The sequence below is a fragment of the Nyctereutes procyonoides genome, unplaced genomic scaffold (assembly GCF_905146905.1).
Source record: "Nyctereutes procyonoides isolate TBG_1078 unplaced genomic scaffold, NYPRO_anot_genome, whole genome shotgun sequence".
NCBI lineage: Eukaryota > Metazoa > Chordata > Mammalia > Carnivora > Canidae > Nyctereutes > Nyctereutes procyonoides.
In genome coordinates, this window is record NW_026575146.1 from 68326690 (window position 1) to 68349139 (window position 22450).

General features: G+C 45.8%; 1 protein-coding gene across 1 annotated transcript; it reads right to left on the reverse strand.

The window, feature by feature from the left end:
- Window positions 1-3230: 3230 nt before the first annotated feature.
- On the reverse strand, window positions 3231-7730 carry LOC129500058 (zinc finger and SCAN domain-containing protein 5B-like). The gene is made up of 4 exons (XM_055310198.1): window positions 7383-7730; window positions 5523-5732; window positions 4280-4424; window positions 3231-3949 (listed from the first exon to the last, which is right to left on the reverse strand). Exons 1-4 carry the CDS (start codon window positions 7728-7730, stop codon window positions 3231-3233), a joined length of 1422 nt encoding a protein of 473 aa, XP_055166173.1.
- Window positions 7731-22450: the final 14720 nt, after the last annotated feature.

Genomic DNA, 22450 nt, shown 5'->3' on the forward strand with positions numbered 1-22450 from the left:
GTCCAAAATAACAATACCCAAGATGTGTTTGGTAAAGGTGCTACCAGCTTGGACTTAAGTCACTTTGCTCTATGGAAAACTGGGACCAGCAAAGGGATGCTGCCTTATGTTCTGTTCATGCCATACAAATATGTCACAATGGAGCCATCCTCTTGGTGGCTGTTGGTGCTGTTGCCTGTTATAAGGAGTGAATAAAAATCGGGATCCTCTTCTCAGACCTGGGACCCCCTCGAGGAAGAAATCTTGTTTTCTTTAATGTCAGTGACAGGAGATAATCTCTCATCACAATATTTCACTTTGCTAACCTTCCAACATTTATTTTTTTTAAATTTTTATTTATTTATGATAGTCACACACACAGAGAGAGGCAGAGACACAGGCAGAGGAGGGAGAAGCAGGCTCCATGCACCGGGAGCCCAACGTGGGATTCGATCCCGGGTCTCCAGGATCGCGCCCTGGGCCAAAGGCAGGCGCTAAACCGCTGCGCCACCCAGGGATCCCACCTTCCAACATTTAAAAATTTTGCCTTACCTAGTGTCATAAACCCCCACCCAGTTTATGTCTTGCCAATGCACCATTGGGTGGAGGCAACCTTATTGCGTCCACTGGTGGACATAGATTGCCACTGAGAAATCTTTCTGGAATATTCCTGTTGGTTCTGGGACTAATTTGGTGCCCAGGATTCTCTCATGAGTTCTCCTACGATCCTATGGACATGAAAGCACCATGCCGCCATTCCTACCCGAGATATTGCAACTTTTCTGAGGGAGCTATGTTCTTTGGACATTTTTTTCCCAAATACTTTATTTATTCATGAGAGACACAGAAAGAAGCAGAGACATAGGCAGAGGACAAGCAGGATCCCTGAGGGGAGCCCGATGTGGGACTCAATCCCAGGACTCCAGGATCACGACCTGAGTCAAAGGCAGACAGATGCTCAACCACTGAGCTACCCAGGTGCCCCTGGAATTAAAATTTTTAAAATTGCTTTTTAAAACATATCACTACCTTTCCTGTTGACATGAGGTTTGATGATTATGGTCTTAAGAGTAAAGGATTTTTTTAAGTAGTACCTGGTATCTTTGTGAACATTTGATTTTTTCTTACTTGGAAGCAGGGTGAAGGATTGGTGACTGATCATTTATATCCAATTGATTCTGACACATCCTTCAAGTAACTGAATTAATCTTAGATATTAAGCCTTAATTTAAAAAAAGATTTTATTATTTATTCATAAGAGACACACAGAGAAAGGCAGAGACTCAGGCAGAGGGAGAAGCAGGTTCCTCGCAGGAAGCCCAATGTGGAACTCAATCCCAGGACCCTGGGATCATGCCCTGAGCCAAAGGCAGATGCTCAACCACTGAGCCACCCAGGCGTCCCCTTAATTTTTTTAAGATATGGATGTTACATCATATATGTACAATAGAATGGGAAACTAAATGACCGTCAGACACTTTTGGAAGATTTTATCTATTTATTCCTGAGAGACACACAGAGAGAGGTAGAGAAGCAGGCTCCTCACAGGGAGCCCGATGCAGGACTCAGTCCCCGACCATGGGATCAGGCCCTGAGCTGAAGGCAGTCGTTTAATCGCTGAGCCACCCAGGCATCCTTGTCAGTTTTTAGAGATCTGGTAGTCACGGGTTAAAAACTGTCAGGTGTTATTCTGAGATAATTAGCATTTTCCAAATTCTGAGATAACATCTTCCCATGATAGTTTAAAATGAAGATAAAGTTGGTATTTTAGCAATTTGAAGAAATGGCTTATCAGGAATTTTAATATATGGGTAGATCTGAAAATCTATGTAGGCCATATTGAAGATAACCAAAGTAACTAAATGATAGGAAATGTGAATTTAGCTCATCATTGTATCTCCAGCAGTTAACACTAAATCCAGCCCATGCAGTGTACACAAAATGTATTTGTTGAATAAAGAGAAAAGCACATGCACAGACATGCACATCGACTTCATGATTCGAATTCCTTTTTTAAGATTTTATTTTTAAGTAATTTCTACGCCCAGCATGAGGCTTGAGGTCATGATCCTGAGATCAGGAGCCTCATGTTCCACCTACCAAGACAGCCAAACACCCCCATAATTCTTTTCTACCAAGTTGTAGCAAGCACCTCCCACTGGCTTCTACATTATTTTCAGCAAATCTGGCCATACCTCTGCTTAGATTCTAAATGTCTCATTAGTCCTCACCCAGCAGTTTTGACTTTCACACTAGGGACAGCTCAACAGACCCATCCCCAGTAGGAATGGGAACTCATTATCCAGATTAATAATCGGGTCTGGGATATAATGCTGTTATAACAGTGTTTACTGGGATGAGCCACCCAGGTGCCCCGGTTTCTCTTTAATTATATACTTATTTAATTTACTTTTGTAAAAAAAAAAAAGTATTCAGGAACCCCTATCATCTCAAAGAAATAGAATATTGACAATAACACACATCTATGTAGATGCTCTCCTGAGAACACATCTCTCAGCCTCTTCACCTTGAGGAAACCACCATCACAAATCTTTAAAACCAAAACCAAAAATGGAACAAACAAAAAACAGGACTTTTGTAAATAGACTGTCCCCTGTGGGGAGTGACAGACTTAGAGCTTTGAAGGTTACTAGACCCAATGGTGAGCTAAACTTGTTTTTCAAAATTTCCCAAGAGCGGAAGCATGCGTATCACTTGGGAACTTTTTAAAAAATAATTTATTTGAAAGAGAGCGAGTACAAGCAGGGGGAGGCGCAGAGGGAGAGGGAGAAGCAGATTCCCCACTAATCAGGGAGCCTAATGCAGGACTCAGTTCCAGGACCCCGAGATTATGACCTGGCCTGAAGGCAGATGCCTAACAGACTGAGCCACCTAGGTGCCCCTGGATCCTATTTTACAAGGAAACAATGGATTACAGGAAGACAATCAGCAGCCACAGTTTTATAAGGAAATATTGAAAAATAAGGCTTGTCTTCATTAGAAGAATAGCAACATAAACCAAAAAGCCTAAGGACACAATGGAACATAATTAAACCGAAAATGAAAGTCACTAGGGAAGATGTTATCATTCCAAGATCCTCAGTAACATTTATGGGATCATTTATTGTGTTCCAGAAACCCTATAATTGCTCAAGATGTCCACATGTCATTTTTACAAAGTCTGATGAATCACCATTATTAACTTCCTTCTTGGGGCAGAAGGGACTTGGACCTGATAGCGGAATCATCAATCAGGAATTCACTTTTGCATGTGTTTTTTGGTGGCGTTTAAAAGTTCCCAGCTGACGAAAGGCACAGTTGCACTCCTGGCACATATAGGGTTTTATTCCGGAGTGGGTACGTCGGTGAACGTTGAGGTTTCCTTTGTGGCTAAAAGCTTTCCCACAGTCTTCACATGGGTAAGGCCTCTCCTTAGTGTGGACTCTCCTGTGACTCCGAAGGGTGGAATCATGAGTGAACGTCTTGAGGCAGAGGTCACAAGAGTATGGCTTCTCACCTGTGTGGATTCGCTGGTGGACTCGGAGGTCTGAAGGCTGCATGAAACCCCCAGAACAGATATCACATTTAAAAGGCCTCTCTCCTGTGTGTGTCCTCCAGTGAATGTAAAACTGAGATTTATAACGAAATCTTTTCTTACATATGCTGCATGCATTTGGCATTGATTCCGTGACTTTTTCCACCACAGGATGAACTGAGTTTGATGCTGGTTGTCCCGAGGATTCTCCTTTGTCCAAATATGTGGTCCCTTCTTGAGACACATTTTGGGAAACGGAGGTGTTCTTCTGTTTTCTTCTTTTGGGATTTCTTGGACTTTTCTGAGAATCTCTTCTTTTCCTACTCTGAGTAGAAATTACTCTCTCTGAAATGTGGGTGGAAGGCATGTCAGCATCCATATTTGTAACACAGATTCCTTCCTGGAGATTCTTCTCATCCTCTGCCCTCATGGAATCTGTTGAAGGAAGGTTAACACACAACACTTAATGAAGAGTATTTCCTTTTTTTCTTTTCTTTTTTCTTTTCTTTTTTTTTTTTTTGAAGAGTATTTGCAATGATACCACTGAACCAAACACTGCTGTGGGCTGAGAACTTCCCATCAACCAACAAACCTGGGATAGGATCATATATAGGACACTGTGGAAAGTCAGTGATGGAGAAGGCTTGGCCTTTCAGAGCCCCCTCACCCTAAGAGATGTCAATGCTTGATTCCCAACCCCCCTCCCCCGACCCAGCATACAAAAAGAGTCACTAGCTCCTCAGAATCCCCAGTTTCCATGCTCACCATGACCCTTCAGAAGCTGAGGCTCTTGGGATTTCAGTATTGTCTCTTCCAGATCTTCCAGATTCTTCTCCAAGTTCTCCTTGGGTCTCAGACCCTCCAGTACACCTTTTCCAGGAATGGTCTCGGGCAGGAGAACATTCTGTCCCTGATAATGGACAGACAGCCAAGTGTAGTTACCAACATGTCTAATTTGGGATGTGGAAAGCTCTTGTCTCTTCTTTCTCCATCCTACCCATCTCCTAAATCTAGGACATTAATTTTCTCAATAATGCTGTGCTGCAGATGTGCCCAGACTTCCCTTGGGCCACTCGTGACTCGCTGTTAGTCAGTACCCACCTCACCTTTAAATAACATCCACACATGGCAGTGTTTATACTTAATTATCTGAGTGTACCTCCTCAAGTTATCCAGCTTCCCCTGCCCAAATCTGCAAGCAAGGTGGCTCAAGGTCCAGGGGTCCCTACCCAGTATTACTGATATTTTGGTTGGATGATGGATTCCCTGTTGTGGGGCTGTCCTGTGTATTGTGGGATGATTAGCAGCTTCCCTGGTTTCTACCCACTAGATGTCAATTCCATCCTCCAACCACACCTCCTTTCTGACAATCAAAAAGATTTCCAGAAACTTGCAAATGTCTTTCAGAGGGGCAAAATGACTCCAAGTGAGAACCATTCCCTTAATATAAGGTATCAACAATACTCCCAAAACTTCTCCTTTGTCCAACTGTCATTTCATAGAATGCCTAAAGAAATTGGCTGTGGGAAAAATCAGGGTTAAGTTCATTACCCTGTGGCAAATTAACTCAGCACTGTTGCATTGAGATTATTTCTCCTTCTCCACCCTTAATGTTTTTTTTATTTTTTATTTATTTATGATAGTCACACACAGAGAGAGAGAGAGAGAGGCAGAGACACAGGCAGAGGGAGAAGCAGGCTCCATGCACCAGGAGCCCGACGTGGGATTCGATCCCGGGTCTCCAGGATCGCGCCCTGGGCCAAAGGCAGGCGCCAAACCGCTGCGCCACCCAGGGATCCCTCCACCCTTAATATTAAAAAAGCTTTAATGGCAGAGGGACAAAGGCTGAGGAGTCTTCATTCTCCAGAGGCTCAGAAATGTCTACAGGCTTGGTGCATCCATGGGAATTTCTAGGATAAATAGGTCTAGTTCTATGCTATGCCACTATCCCAATTATTCAACCAGCTACACCCATCATTCCTTAGATATCAAGGAGGGCATCACTCACCTGCTGTCTTGAAAGTTCACTGATTCCAGGCAGAGTCTGCAGCTCTCTGACTTTCTGGCTGTCCTCTGGATGTATCTCACTTACAGAGGATTGGGGCTTCTTGGACAAATCTGTCACAAGGTCTGTGTCACTGTCACTGGCCTCAGCTTCGGCCATCTGAGCATCTGAATTTTGCACAAGAAATTCCTGTCCTTGTAAGGTGACTATGGTCTGTGAGGGCAAGAACCAAACAAGATAAGGGGTGCTTGGGTGGCTTAATCAGTTAAGCGACCAACTCTTAACTTTGGCTCAGGTCATGATCTCAGGTTTGTGGGATCTAGGCATCCACTGGGCTCTTGCTTAGTGAGGAGTCTGCTTGAGATTCTCTCCTCTGCCCCTCCCCCACTCACTCACTTGCATATGTTCCCTCTCTTCTCTAAAATAAAAAAGATCTTAAAAAATTAAACAAGATAAGCCTCACTGAAACCAGAATGAAGCTCTGACATTCCCTGTATGAACCTACTAAACACTTACATTTTGTTGGAATTACTTGTGTAAAATGGCAACCTCCCAAGTTGTGACAACCAATAATGTCTCCAAACATTGTCAAATGCACCCTAGGCGGTGAAGGCGTACTTTCCCCACCCCTTTGTGTTGGACATCTATTGGCCTACCCACATTATCTAATCAGCCTCAATACCTCCCCATTTTTCCCACCACCCCAACTAATACTCAGCCCTCAAACTGTCATCCTAACCACCCCTGACCTAGACATGTGAAGTATGGTGTGATGAAAAATCCAAAACCCTGCTCATGTGAGAATTCAGATGTTTGACTTACATCTCACTCAGCTGATCTTAAGAATTCCTTTATCATTCCAGAATAACATTTTATAGTTCCTGTAGCTATTTTTCCGCAGTGTTGTTGAAGGTTATAACTCCCATTCTCCACTTAACCCCAGAGAATTTCATCACCTACTGAGAGTGCTCAGGGAAAGGAGGATTGCCTTTGGAACTAGTTGGAACTAGTTCCCTCCTGTCCCCTTACAAAATTACCTATCTCTCCATGACCAGTGCTAACCAGGTCCCATCCCTTCCTAGATCCTTCAGACCTTTGCTTTTTCTACAAAGCACACAGCCACACTCCAGCTGCCATGATGGAAAATGCCCCCACGTAAGGTCTTACTTGGTGATTCTTACCTGCAAGCTATTTGGATCCTATTGGAGAGACATTTGGCAACCAGAGATTTCCTTTTGTTTTGTTATTGACTTTCACAACTCAGGAAGGTTACCATTGACATCGAGGATGTTACTAAACATTATGATGCCCAGGAAGGCCCAAGCAAGCAATGGTCCATTCCAGTATCACCAGTTGATTTGAGACCCGGATTGAGTTGAAAGCCTACAATCTTATTCCTTTCCTCAGCATCATCCCAGGACTCTCATTACTATGGCAACATGCTCATCATACCTCTCTGTAACCTGTAGCTACTTTACTCAAATAGGACCACTTTTAAGAGGGTCTCTGGTGATATCAAGAATTATAAATGTAACGTTATGGAGTGGTTTTAGGCTCCTTTCTCCTGGAATCTCTGGACTGTCCCTTACACAACTGTCCCCACAAAAGGTAGGGCAAGATGAATGATGGTAAAGTGCCTAGACTCGTGAAACCTCCCATATGTCAAGAACTTCCCCTCCTCCCCATTGTGACAGCCAGAAATGTCTCTAGACATTGCCAAGCGTCTCCTGCAGGGCAAACCATCTCCCACATGAAAACCACTGACCCAGAACAACCCCCTCATGAACTTTCCCGTCCAAGGGCACTGTGCAGCCCCCATACCAGCTCTGCCTTCCCTGTTCCCATCAGGAAGGGCCTGCTCACCCATTTCTTGGGGGTCTGATTGCTTCTCAGCAGGTCCTGCAGGTCTTTGCAGCTCCGCACACCACTTTCCTTGACTAGGGCCTGAATCTCCTGTGGCATGGAGATCATAAACTGCTCCATCACCAGCGTGTCCAGAATCTGCTCCTTGGTGTGGATATCTGGCCTCAGCCACAGGTAGCAGAGCTCACAGAGCCTCCTCAGTTCCTCCACGGGGTCCGACTTCTCCGAGCTGGTGAACGCTCTGAAGCTCACATGCCACATCTCAGAGTTGCAGTCTTGCTCTGACCTAGGGGTGCCTGGGGGTTTCTCATGACCCTGACCCTCTGAAAATGCCTGGTCTGTAGACATATTTACTGCAGAATTTTCCAGTTTGACTCTGCAAACTCTCCAGAAGCTGGTGCCTAACTAAGACCTAAACGGATTTACTCTGGTTTTCCTCAGCAACAGACCCTGTTTTTCCAGAAATCTGGGGGGGGGGGGGGGAAGAAGGAACCAGCTTAGTTTAACTTCTTACCACCCTCTCCCTTCCAAACTCCTCACCCAAATACTAGACACCATCCCCAACTTGTCCTGTATTTAATATTGTGGAAAGTAACCCTCACTATTATTTTTCCAATGTCCACCTTTACATTAAAAGGTGGTTTATTTTTTTATTTTTAAATTTTATTTATTTCTTCATGAGAGACACAGAGAGAGGCAGAGGGAGAAGCAGGCTCCATGCAGGGAGCCCGATGTGGGACTCAATCCCAGGTCTCCAGGATCACACCCTGGGCCGAAGTCAGCAGCCCAACTGCTAAGCCATCCAGGCATCCCTAAAAGGTGGTTTAAATGTCTGAATGGTCCCCTTGATTCTGAGCACTAAATGCACAGAAGTGGGCTCAGTTTTCTCATCTATAAGTTGGGACAACATAATTCTTTACTATAAGTGTGAAGCTCCTAAATTCAATTTTAACAATCTTGGTCTTTATAAAACTTCCCGTCACGACAAGATACAAGGCAAACCTGCCTTAGTTAAAAATTCTGCAGAATTAACAGAAAAATATTTACAACCGGAGAATTTCATGTGGTGTAGCAACATTGGAAATATTAATCTAAGATTGTTCCCCAACACATTTTCTTGCTGAGCCCAGGATACAGCTTTGTTCCAGGAAAGGGAGGACTCAAAAAGATCCTAACAGGATTAAGAGATAATTTGTTACAGTGGTAAAATACACATAAAATTCACCACTTAACTCTTTTAAAGTACACAACTTTGGGGCACTACTACATTTGCAATGTTGTGCAACCATTTCCCACTGTCCAGCTCCAGAACTTACTCATCCCATCCCAAAGGAAACCTTGTCCCCATGAGCAGGCACTGCCCCTTCCCCGCCCACCCCACCCCACCCTCAGCCCCTGGTAATCCATTAATCTTGTCTCAGTCTCTAGGGGTTACATACTTAATCTCATCCCAGAAAACGGATTTAAAATCCAATGCTTTTCAAAATTTTCAAAGAAGCAAGATTTTAAGAGCTTTTAGGAGGTTTTCAACCTACCGTCCAAAGGTAAGAACCACCCTGATACTCTAGATACCCATTTTATCCCAAGAACAGTTACAGAAAGAATGCATTTTCCTTCTAGTGAGAGGTCAGGGGTCAACCTGAGGAAGGGACGGAAGACTGGGGTGCCTCAGCACACCAGTGAGAGCCCCTAGAGAAAGGGGCTCTCGTTCTGGCTGGGCTAGTCGGTTGAGGTCTTTAATTCAAGGTTTGATTATACCCACGGATAGCAAAAAACCAGCTATGTGCTTTTAAGCAACAGTACAGCAAGTTTAGAAATCAAGAGAACCACATGCCAGAAAAAAATGTAAAGCTAATACATTTGCCTAAAATCCCTAAGAGTCGACTTTTGTACTATTTCAGATGATTGAGGAAGCCTCCTTCAGCAGTGTTTTAATCCCATGGTTTAGGTTTAATCAGCTGTTAGGCAAGTCAATCAACTCTTGGGAGACCATAATCCTTCTTTATGGAGGACCATAAAACCTACCTCTTACATTGAGGATAAAATAAGAGGGTGCCAAGGACATGCACATCTTTACCAGATGGAGGAACTAACATTCAGAGCTATGGTTTTCAACCAAGGGTGACTTTTGTCCCTACTCTTCTCAAACTTCAGGATATTAGGCAATGTCTGGAGACACTTTTGGTTGTCATAACCCAGGAGGATGCCGCTAAATATCCTACAATGCACAGGACAGTTTTCCAAGCCCCCTCCCCTACACAAAACAAAACACACACAAAAAAAACCCCTATCTGGCCAAAGATATCATCTGCGGTTGAAAAATCCTGGTTTATTTTATTTTATTTTATTTTATTTTATTTTATTTTTTATGATAGTCACACACACAGAGAGAGAGGCAGAGACACAGGCAGAGGGAGAAGCAGGCTCCATGCACCGGTCCCGGGTCTCCAGGATTGCGCCCTGGGCCAAAGGCAGGCGCCAAACTGCTGCGCCACCCAGGGATCCCAAAAATCCTGGTTTAATACTAGTTCAAAGTACAAACCACACATACCACGAATGAAATCACACCACAATGGATCAAAGTTAATAATGGGGTATAAGAAGATCCCTTGCTTTCACAAGGCCTCAGAGCTAATGTCTAGGGAATATAGACCCAAATCTTCCTGGTAGTAACCTCCATCTATCCCAGGTTTCAAGCACCCTTAGATGTTCCCACCTGTAACCAACCTCCCCACCTGTAACCAACCTCATTCATGTCTTCCTGCCTCCAGCCTCTTCCAACTGCCTTGAGCTGTAACGTCTCTGTTTATATAAAGCTAGAGAAAGTCCATACTTCCTGTTGTTACCTCATCAGCCCAAGATTGGTTTAAGGCAATGGAATAAACCATTTTAGAGGGTCACGCGGCTTACATTTCCCATTGAAATTCCATTAAGAGAAAGAGTCATTTATTAAATAAGTCTACTTGGAAACAATATTGGTTTTCCTGGTCTGGTGAATTATTTATCATATACCTAAAGTGTTCAGAGGAGTTGGGGAATGTAGAGTGGCAAGTTTTAAGCACTTTGGGTTAAGATTTTATTTAAAATGAGCTGACGGGCAAAGTATGAGAAATAGGCATTTAGAAAACCAAGGGTTGCATGCAAGTAGAGAAAAATACATCTTACCAATTTCGCAGGGCATGCTTTTCCTAAATGCCGAAGGCAGAAATATCAAGTCAAGAAGTTGTGGAGAGGGATGTCTGGGCGTCTGTCTTTGGCTCAGGGCCTGATCCTGGAGTCCCGTGATTGAGTCCCTCATCCGGCTCCCTGCATGGAACCTGCTTCTCTCTCTGCTTATGTCTCTGCCTCTCTCTTGTGTATCTCTCATGAATAAATAAATAAAATCTTTAAAAAAAAATTGTGGAGAGATGGTAGGCTGGTATCAAACCAGTGATTTAATCTAGCTCAGGGACTCCTGGCTGGCTCAGTTGGTGGAGCTTGAGATTCCTGATCTCCGGTTGGTGAGTTCAAGCCCCATACCAGGTATAGAAATTACTTAAAAATAAAAACAAAATCTTTGAAAAGAATAATCTGGCTCAAGCAAAACTCTAACATATTAATTCCAAGGTATTGAAAAATGAAAAGCAATTATGGATACATGAGGAATATTTTTTTTAATTTATTTATGACAGTCACACAGATAGAGAGAGAGAGGCAGAGACACAGGCAGAGGGAGAAGCAGGCTCCATGCACCGGGAGCCCGACGTGGGATTCGATCCCGGGTCTCCAGGATCGCGCCCTGGGCCAAAGGCAGGCGCTAAACCACTGCGCCACCCAGGGATCCCTACATGAGGAATATTCACAATTTTTTAGAACTTATTTTTACTATCTTCAACATCTTGGGATTAAAGCTTTGCTCAAACTAGATTAAATCACTGACTTGATTATTTGTCAACTTACCCTTTTATAGAAACAATGGAAAGTAGACAAAAGCACATAGACACTGCTCTGCATTCCTTTCCTCCCCAGGTGAGAAAGGTGGTTTTGAGATACTTGGGGCTTCTTCATGGACCTTTCTGTGCTCCTGAATTAGATCTCATAAATTCTAAAAAGCTATTATAATGGTGTGTCTGCATGTTACGGGTGAATTTTATTTTACTTCATCTTCTTGTATTTTATTTTTTGTAAAGATTTTATTTATTTATGAGAGAGACATAGAGAGGCAGAGACATAGGCAGAGGGAGAGGCAGGCTTCCTGCAGGGACCCTGATTCGGGACTTGATCCCAAGACCCCGGGATCACAACCTGAGCCGAAGGCAGATGCACAACCACTGAGCCACCCAAGTCCCCCATCTACTGAATTTTAGTCAAGGGTTGGGCATGACTGGGTTACAATTTTGGAAGCTCTTGGTGTCCTCAAATCACAACAAATCCATTCAGATAGTGAGCTCCTTTGTGTAACATTTGAGATGAATTGGAAGGCTTTGGATGATTCTGGTTTAAATCCTTGGGGGCCTATGGGAGTCTCTACACCCTGCAAACCTCAGATTCCTTGTGAGTAGGATGGTGGCTTTCTGCTGCCCCTTCTAATCTCGCTGGAGCTGTTGCAGCCACTTTCTGGAGTGGTCCCGTCTGCCCTCCTGCCCTCGAGGGCTGTGTGCTACATGGGCCCAGACTGTGCGACAAGACCCCAGGCACACATTTCACTTCCCCCTTCAGAACTGTCCCACAGTTTGCAGAGCACCTGGAGGAGAAGCTTTGTCCTTTCCCAGGGCCCAGGGGCTTTCAGCACCTTACCTGCAGATGCTCTCTCTTTCTAAGCCCCCTCCCAGCTGCCCTGCGGCTGCCCTAGTATGCCAGGTATACTTCTGTTCTAGGACTCCGTTCACACAGTTTCGCTCCCCGCTCCCGTTGTCTGGAATGCTTTGCCTGGGGCAGGCATGGCTGACCCCCACACTCGGTTCTCATCTCAACACAATCCTCTGTTCTCCATTCTTCAGAGAAGCCTGCCCTGCCTGTGCTGAATCAACCACCCACAGGGCTCTGATGTGACAGTAGCGCTTCTTAACCTCTCTTTGGGCCAGATGATCCTCTGTTGTGGGGTTTGAACTGTGCCTTGCAGGATGCTGAACTGCAGTAGCCCTGTGCTCTGTCCATCAGATGCCAGCAGCAACCCCTGGTTCTGACAACCAGAAATGTCTTCACACAGTGCCCAATTGTCCCCTGGGGGGCACATTGCCCTAGTTGATAAACTTCATAAGCCGGGCTTATTTTATTTTTATTTTTTTCAAGTAGGCATGCCCAGCAGGGAGCCAATGTGCGGCCTGAATTCATGACCCTGAGATCAAGACCTGAGCTGAGATGAAGGGTTGAGTTGTAAACTTAACCGACTGAGCCACCCAGGCACCCAGGGCCTGGTTTATTTTTGTACATATTATTTACTACCGTAATGCATATTATGCATTTACTTGCTTATTTCCTTATTGCTGGTATCCTTCTAGTATTCACTTCAAGCTCGGTAAGATTGGTGCTTCCATTTACTGTGTCAGTGCTTAGGACCATGCTTGGGACCCAGAGCAGAGTTTGCACAGTAGATGCTCCAGATATAAATACTGATAAATAGATTGGATAGAACATAGTTAGGAATATAGGTAGATATATACATACATACACACACAGGTGACACAACCATGGTTCTGTGCTGTTTCTTAAGATCTTCTAATCTTGAGATGCCTGGGTGGCTCAGTGGTTGAGCATCTGCCTTCGGCTCAGGTCATGATCCCAGGATCCTGGGATCCAGTCCCACATCGGGCTCCCCTCAAGGGGCCTGCTTCTCCCTCTGCCTATGTATCTGCCTCTCTCATGAATAAATAAAATCTTTTAAAAAAAGAAAAAGATCTTCTAATTTTTTAAGTAGTTATAAATGACCACATATAGTTGAGAATCTACTTTTCATACATCCTCCACTGAGATGAATATTTGCTTGAATAAAAATTATAGATTTACATTGTTTTCCTTCATCTCCTGAAAAGCATTTGCCTCACTGTCATCCACACCCAGGGCTGCCACCGGAAAGCCATTTAAGCCTTCCCATGGAAATGGTTTGGATTTTTCTTTCTTTCAGGCATTTTTGGAATTCAATATTTCGTGACCAGGTGTAGATTTTTCTTCTTCAGGGATCCCTGGGTGGCGCAGCAGTTTGGCGCCTGCCTTTGGCCCGGGGCGCGATCCTGGAGACCCGGGATCGAATCCCACATTGGGCTCCCGGTGCATGGAGCCTGCTTCTCCCTCTGCCTGTGTCTCTGCCTCTCTCTCTCTCTCTCTCTCTCTCTCTCTCTCTGTGACTATCATAAATAAAAAAAAAATTAAAAATATATAAAAAAATAAATAAAATCTTTAAAAAAAAAAAAAGATTTTTCTTCTTCAGCCTTAAGAACACTACCGGTCTGAGAGTTCTTTCGTCTTTAACATATGAAATTTATCTTTATGATTTATTACAAATATTTCCTCCTCATGTTCCCCTCAGTTGGTCCTGGATTCTTTATACCTTCTCACTGCTGGGAGTCTCCAATGTTTTGTTCATCTTCTCTAATTTGTTTCTGTGTTGTGTCCATCCTGCCATATGTTCCACCTGGTGTGTTCTTTCAGCTATTGTGTATTTTTTTCCTAATTAATATTCACTGCATTTTTAAAAATCTTTTTTTTAAATTTATTTGAGATAGAACAAGCGAGAAGAGAGCACAAGCAGTGGGGAGGGGAAGAGAGAGAAGCAGACTCCCCTGCAGAGTAGGGAGCCCCATGCAGGATTCAATCCCAAGACCCCAGGATCACGACTTGAGCCAGAAGGTAGACACTTAACCATTGAGCCACCCTGGTGCCCCTAAAAAAATATCTTCATTCTTATTTCATGTTGCGGATTTTCTTTTTTATGTTTCTTATGTTTACTTATATTTCTTGGATGACAATTCTAATACCCCCGTTTCTGAAAGTATCAGCAATCCAGCTTTTATATTCTTAGCTGTGTCCTTATTTGGCCCCATGAATCAGCATCCTTTAGGATAGGATAATTTCTCAGTTCAGGTTGGCTTTGCCCCAGGTGAACATCCAATAATGTCTGGAAATGCCACTGCTATCTTGTATGTAGAGACCACTATGCTGTTCAACAACCTATGATGCACAGGACGGCCCCACAAGAAGAATGATCCTAACCAAAATTCAGTAAGTACCAAGGTTGAGAAGTCCTGGAACAGGGTTATTGACTTTAGCTGATAAACCTGGCAGAGTCCAGAAAGCCAGAGACTAACCCGTCCCCAGCTCCAATGCCCTCAGTGACAGATTAATCCACAGTTAACGCTCCCTTTAGGATAATCCTACCAAGTAAAACCTCAGATAGATTGGGGCCTCATATTTAACCCCCGCCCCCCCCCCCCCATGAAAACCAGCAGTGGAAGGAAGCATTCCTTCACCTGAGGTTCTCCACCAGAGTTCATCACCAGGAACATACAGGACAAACAGGATGACCCGTGGCTTTGCCCCACCCTTCATTCATTTGGTCTGATTTACTTTAGGGTGGGGCTTAAACAGGATTTTTTTTTTAAGCACCCAAGAGATATGGAATATTATTCAGCATTACAAGGAAGAAAATCCTATCACACCGCACAACAGAGATGAAGCTTGAGGACACTATGCTAAGTGAGATAATCCAGACACAAAAGGACAGATGGTATGATTTAAGATAGAAAGCACAGTGGTGCCAGGGGCAAGGCCAGGATTCCCGGGAGTCGTCCTCTATTGGGGGCAGTTTCGGTTTTGCAAGACAAAAAGGGCTCTGCAGATGGTGGTGATGGTTGTACAAGTGTCAATGTCAATGTCCTTTATGCCAGTGAACTGGCCACTTAAACACAGTTTAGGTGGTAAATTTCAGGGGCATCTGGGTGGCTCAGTCGGTTAAGTGTCTGACTCTTGGCTCAGATCCTGATCTCAGGGTCCTGGGACTGAGCTACCCATCTGGTTCTGCACTCACTGGGGGAGTCTGCTTCTCTCCCTCTGCCCCTCCCCTTGCTCGTGTGCTGTCTCTCTCTCAAATAAATAAATAAATCTTAAAAAACAAAAAAAGAGGGATGCCCAGGTGGCTCAGCATTGAGTATCTGCCTTTGGCTCAGGGCATGATCCTGTAGTCCAGGGATCGAGTCCCACATCATGCTCCCTGCATGGAGCCTGCTTCTCCCTCTGCCTGTGTCTCTGCTTCTCTCTGTGTGTCTCTCATGAATAAATAAAATCTTAAAAAAAAAAGATGGTAAATTTCATGTCACATGTATTTGCCACAACTTAAAGTTTTTAAAATTAAATTTTAAAAAAGATTTTAACAAATATTTATTCATGAGAGACACAGAGAGAAGCAGAGACATAGGTAGAAGGAGAAGCAGGCTCCCTGTGGGGAGTTCGATGTAGGACTCGATCTCAGGACCCTGGGATCATACCCTGAGCCAAAAGCAGATGCTCAACCGCTGAGCCACCCGGGTGCCCCAGCTATGTTTAATCATCATATAAATTTATAAGTTTTATAAGTTTCTGGAGGAGTCTTTTTATCATTACATGATGCCTCCCTTTATTCTTGTCAATGCCTTTTGCTTTTGGACCTATCTAGAGGGTCACGTGTCTGGTACCTCAATGACTGCAGGTAGGAGGCTGGGTTCATCTGGGACAGTTGACTGAGTATCTCCATGGTAGTCAGGGCTTTGCCTTATTATCTGGGACATTCATCAAGCCAAGCTGCCATAACAAAGAGCTCCCCAAATGCAGTAACACAAACAAGATACATATTTATTCTGCGTTCACAGAATGGTCCAGAAGGAGGCAGTCTGGGGTTGGCAGGATGGCTCTGCTGTCTTCAGCCATGAAATTCCCTCTCTAGGTCCAAGGGGATGTCTCACCACCTCCGTGAGAAAGGAGGCCAGGGAAGGGGCGGCTAAGGGAGGGGGCACACTCAATTCTTCCAAAGAAAAGCCTTTGGGAGCACCTGGGTGGCTCAGTGGTTGAATGTCTGCCTTTGGCTCAGGTCTTGATCTCAGGGTCCTGGGATCAAGTCCCCCATCAGGCTCCTTCTGATGTACCTTATTCTCCCTCTGCCTGTGTCTGTGCCTCTCTCTGTGTGTCTCTCATAAATAAATAAAATCTTTAAAAAAAAGCTTCAAAATATGCAAATGTTTTAAAATGAATGAACTAATGAACAGAGAGTAGGTCAGGTATCCAGATATGGACAGCTGGTGGAACTGGAATTGTAACTGGGCCTTCTCATGAGGTCATCCGAGATCCCCTGCCTCCAACAGGATATATTCCCCCAACCCCACACCTGACACCCTCAGCCTTAAACTTGCCGCCACCAAGAATTCTCATGCCAAATAACACAAGAAATCATGGATTATTTGAAATGTTTTATTCTCTCCACTCTGCTCTGGAGAACCTCTCCCCCTTCCCAGCTGGAGAGGCTCAGCTGAGGTGGGGGAATGAGGGAAGGCGAGCCCGCTACTTTGCACAATCTTTTTGAGTCAAAACATCATAGACTCTCAGAGGCAAATGCGATATTCATATGCTGTTAGTCAATAGCTCATGTGATAATTGGGATGATCCCAAAAGAATATAATTACTTTACACAGGCTGAAATATTCCCTCACTTGCCTGAATCTTCTAAATGCTCCAGAATTATTCTTGAATTTTTTAACACTTTATACTTATTCCAAGGATAAATCAGTGAAACCTAAGACAGTATGGCAATACTACAAATTTTCTGCATGGTGTTTGGGGACTTAATTTCAGGATCTTAGTCTCAGTGGAGGAAGCTAGACATGGGTTCAGAAGGAGATGGAGAGAAGGATGTGGAGCAGAGGTTTGGAGATGTCTAGGACCACAGGGCATCTCCCCACTTGAAGGCTTTCTTGCTGAGCTTGCCAGGATCTGTAGGAGGGAAAGAGGCGAATTTTGAATGGTTCTGCTCACTGCCACCACCCAAACCAGTCCAGGCTGGGAATGAAACCAGTGACAAAGATGGCTTTGGATCATCCCATATGCAATTGCCTTCTCTGTCCTCTCTCCCTCTTTCCTTCTTGCTCTACCTTCCTTTCTTGCATTTACCCACACATCTCTCTTTTCTACCCCATTTCAATGGCACATGGTAGTGGTGGGCGTTTTCAAGAGCCAGAGGGAAGCCAAGGTAGGCATGGGGATCAGTGAACTCAGGAGATGTGTTACATCCAACAACCGATAGATGTCCAATCAGTGTTTTTCAGATGGATTAGTAGAGCTGGAATGAACCATGGTGCTCATTTCCAAAAATGGAGTTAGGGTTGAAAGAGTTAGAGTCAAGACCCAGCTGGAGGAAAGATGTAGCTGGGGCTTGACCGCTGACTTAGGTCACGGTTGGGTGGGAAGGTGGTACTTGGAGAGTTTAAACCATGCCTTTAGCAAATATTTTCCAGGCACCTACCATGCATCATCCATTGTGCATAGGCAGTGAGCAAGACAGAAAAGGTCCCTATAACGTGGAGCTTGGATTTTATTGGTAGAAGACAGAGAACAAGGAAATAATTGCACCATGTAAAGAAGATGCACGTGCTGACAAATATCACTACGAAAATTAGACGGGATGGCAAGAATAGAGGAAAAGTAGATTTATGTCAGATAAATGGTCAGAGGGAGACTCCAAGGTGGGGGATCTGGATGAAATGACCTCTGGATGACATGAAGGATCTTGACATGCAAAGCTCTAGAAAGAGAACATTCCAGACTGAGGTATCTGCTGGTGCCAAGATCCTCCCTCCAGTAAAAGGGACCCCATGTTCTAAGAAAACCAGAATTCAGTGGGAGTAGAAGATGCTCGAGCATGAGTAGAGGTGAGCACAGGGTCCAGGGGGCATTTAAGTACAGGGGTCTGACTTGAAAGTGAGGGCTTGAAGTCAGTGTTGTAGCTAAAGCCTGGGGGTGGACTGATATAAGGGAGACCAAGGTTTGGGAGCGGGGTTATCACTGCAGTGCAGTGCCGCCTTGTCAAAGAAACCTTGATGTCAAATAGCAGAGGTTAGCGTATCCAGCCTCTTTAGGGGAGAATGGGTGAGGTAGAAAGTGTTCTTTCTGGATCTGGATCCAGTGTTCTGGATCATGTGGAAGGCCAGCATAGTAAATGGGGGCGGGAGGGTTGTGAGGAAATATCTGGGATGGGATGGGAAATTTGTGTTGGGCTGTGATGTGAAGGAGGGGAGTGGAAGTGAGCCCACACAGCAGGCATGGGAGTTCACAGGTGACCCTAACTACCCCACTGCTTCTCCTGTCCCGGTCTCCTCTCGGATCTGTTTCCTCCATGTTTCCCGTGCTTACCTGCAGTCTCTGCTTTGGCAAAGGGCTCCCTGGGGCTCCTCTGGGAGGCCTGCTGAGGCTGGGGATAGGGGAGCACATCTGGGAACAAAACCCAAAAACCAATGACCCTCCAGGCCATTTGGTTCAGTGCATGGCTGTAGTTCCCATATTTCCTTGGCATTCGTGGTGCAAAGCAGTTCTCATCCTGGGTCATTTTGCCCCTCACCCCCCCTCCGTCACCTGGGGATATTTGGTAAGGTGCGGCCTCTTAGGGTGTGGGGGCCAGGGATGCCGCTAAACATCCTGCACACACAACACAGAGTGCTGGGCACCAAGTGATGACAGTGCAAGGGTGAGACATCAGCCTCAGATACACTGGATTGCCTGGGAGGCAACAGCAGCAGGTAGATTCGGTTCAGGTCACATGCTGCATTCACCATGTGCCTACCCCAGAGTCTGAACCCTGCGTGCCCTGCGATTCTTTCCCTTGAGATGTGGATGGGAAGGAGGGGGGATCTCAGACCTGTTATGGGGCCAGGAACTGTCTTGTGCAACCTCCCCCGACCAGCAAGTGACAGAGTGAGGGATGGACCCCACATCTGCCAGGCAGTGGGTGGAGGAGGAGGGTGATGGAGATGACTCCTACTTGCTCACTCCCACTCACTCACCAATGGCCTTCCACAGGTCTAGGACATCCAGGACTGTCTTCTTCCCGCTGTGGTCTGCACTCTGGGGAAGGTGGAGCACTGAGGAGAGGTGGGGACAACAAGACCATGGTCTGTGAGGTGGCAACAGTAACAGGGAATCCAGCAATCCTGTGACACTATTCACTACACAGAGCTCTGTGACCGAGTCCATGGGACAGTGGGCCTTCTGAGCATCCTTCCAGCCAAGTGAGGAGGCTATGGCTCTGAGAAGTCAAGTCATTCACCCCAAGTTACCCCACGGCTAAGTGGCAGCACTGGAACCTGAAATCACCAACATCTGGATCCAAACCTCAAGTCCTTGATGCCACATATTCCCAGGAGCCCACGCTTTCCTGAATTGATGAGTCGTCCCTGCCTTGAGCATCACAGACATGTACAGCTTTATTTGCCACATACACAAGTGTACCATGAAGATGCCCAGGTATTGCTCTAACTCACCCTGCATGTGGCAGGGCCATCACTGTACCCATCCTCACGGATGAGGGAAATAGGGCGTGGACACCAAGTAGGTGGCAGAGCTGGGATCTGAACACAAGGCTGTGGCCCCAGGACCTCACTCGCCTGTCACTCTGAGAGACTAACTCTCAAGATGGCTCTGGAATTAAAACCCATGGACCTCGAGGAATCTGAGCCGACGGTCTCTACAGGCTCCCACCCTCAGCGACAACACTGGAGCAGGCTCACTCACCCGGACCTAGCAGATAGCCCACGCTGTTGAGGGTCCAGCCTCCTCGCCCCTGCACAGAGACCAAGAGATCAGACTCAGACAGGCAGAAAGGGTGGCAGTCATCCTACAGGCCTGGGGTCATGTGTGCCAGCTGCCACCTTCTCATGAGCCTGGTAAGTGGGTTCACTTAATCCATATTTCACCAGTGAGGAAACCGAAGGTTTCCTAAAATGTAGCGGCTTGGAATGAAGAGAGGGCTTTATTTTATTTTTTTAAAGATTTTTTAAAAAATATTTTATTTATTTATTCATGAGAGAGAGAGAGAGAGAGAGGGAGAGAGAGAGAGGGAGAGAGAGAGAGAGAGAGAGAGAGAGAGGCAGAGACACAGGCAGAGGGAGAAGCAGGCTCCATGCCGGGAGCCTGACGTGGGACTCAATCCTGGGTCTCCAGGATCACGCCCTGGGCTGAAGGCAGTGTTAAACCGCTGAGCCACCAGGGCTGCCCATTTTTAAAGATTTTATTTATTTATTCATAAGAGACATAGAGACAGGCAGAGACACAGGCAGAGGGAGAAGCAGGCTCCCCACTCCCCACGGGGAGCCTGATGTGGGACTTGATCCCTGGATCCCAGGATCACGACCTGAGCCTAAGGCAAAGGCAGACGCTCAACCACTGAGCCACCCAGGTGCCCCAAGAAGGCTTTAAAAACCACTCCTACAAGCCTTTTACATATCATCACAAATCTCTCTCTCTCTCTCTCTCTCTCTCTCTCTCTCTCACACACACACACACACACACACACACACACACACGCACGGGTACATGGCTGGATGACTTTAGGCAAGCTGCTGTGTTCCTTTGATGATCGCAGCAGCTAATATTCACTGTGGGTTTACTACATGCCAGCATGTATCCTAAGCAGGACTGGCAACCTAATTTAGGGGGCCCAGAGCAAAATGAAAATATGGGGCCCCTTGCTCAAACATGATTAAAGGTTTCAAGATGGCAACAGTGGAGCACAAAACCTAGCGCAGGTGCCTTCTAGGTGTGCGATCCCAGAGTCCATGCAGGGCTGCGCATCCACAGCCCAGCTCCGGCTCCAGGTTCTGGCAGGCTCGGAGAAACTTAACTGGCCTGCAGAGGACCCTGGCGGCATGGTAGGTAGCTAGCACCAAAACCCAGAGTGGCAGAGTGCCAAGCCTGGGTCCTCTGGATTGGGGAATTCACCAGCTAATTAACCTGGCATGGAGGAACTCAGTTAACCCTCACAGTGCTGTGAATTTTTAAAGAACTCGGAAGGCCAGAGACATTAATTAGGCAACTTGCCGGGAGTCACGCAGCTAAAAAGGGACAGAACCGGGATTCCAAACTCAGCGGCCTCCACAGCCCGTGCTCCCAATCAGAGACTCTCTGAATATGACCCTGGGGTCAGGAGCATCAGCTGGCCTCCACAGAAACCCTTGGGGCAGGGCCACCCCTTGGTGACCAAGCAACTTAGAATGAATGACCAAGAACTCTTTGAAGGCATTTTGTTGTACCCTCTGGGCAATGCTAATCCTTAGCAAGTTTTTGCTTCCTGACTTTCATGTCCTGTGTCCTACTCCATGCCTGCGCCTTCCCGGGGCCAAGGAACTCACAGCCCATGGCTCCTGGCTCCTGACTCAGCCAGGAGAATTAGAAAGCTCTTCTAGGGGCGCCTGCATGATTCAGTAGGTTGGGCATCTGCCTCTGGCTCAAGTCATGATCTCAGGGCCCTGGGATCAAGCCCCGTGTCTAGCTCCCTGCTCAGTGGGGGAGTCTGCTGTCTCTCTCTCTCAAATAAATAAATAAAATCTTAAAAGAAAAAAAAAAAGGAAGGGAAGGGAAGGGAAGGAAAGGAAAGGAAAGAGGAAAGAAAGGAAAGGAAAGGAAAGGAAAGGAAAGGAAAGGAAAGGAAAGGAAAGGAAAGGAAAGGAAAGGAAAGGAAAGCTCTTCTAGGAGGGCAGTGACTGGGGATGCCAGGGGTGGGGAGGGCTGCAGGGAAGTCTCACCTGGTGGACAGGTACTGAGGCAGGAGTCTCCGCCAGGCTGAGCAAGAGGGTTAGAAGTAGGACCAGTGGGATGGCGGGAGCCATCTGGTGGCCAGAAGGGTGGGCGCTTGTAGCTAGAGGACACTGCCAAGAGAGGGCAGCGAGTGCATTTATTTATTTCTAGGGTCATTAAAGTATAATTGTTATACTTTGCATGCATTGAACATACACCTCTGGATGAATTTGGACACATGCATATACCCAAGATTCTACCACTGTCATCAGGACAGTAGGCATATCCATCACCTTCAAATATTTCCTTGCAATTTTTCGTTTTGTGAACATCAGATCAGTCCT

Bases quoted from the DNA above. Each gene is read 5' to 3' on its own strand.
- LOC129500058 (XM_055310198.1), bottom strand. From the start codon at position 7,730: ATGTCTACAGACCAGGCATTTTCAGAGGGTCAGGGTCATGAGAAACCC. The intron at 4,425-5,522 runs GTGAGTGATGCC...GTCCATTATCAG, and splicing joins GTGAACTTTCAAGACAGCAG to GGACAGAATGTTCTCCTGCC. The intron at 3,950-4,279 runs GTGAGCATGGAA...TTCCTTCAACAG, and splicing joins TCAGCTTCTGAAGGGTCATG to ATTCCATGAGGGCAGAGGAT.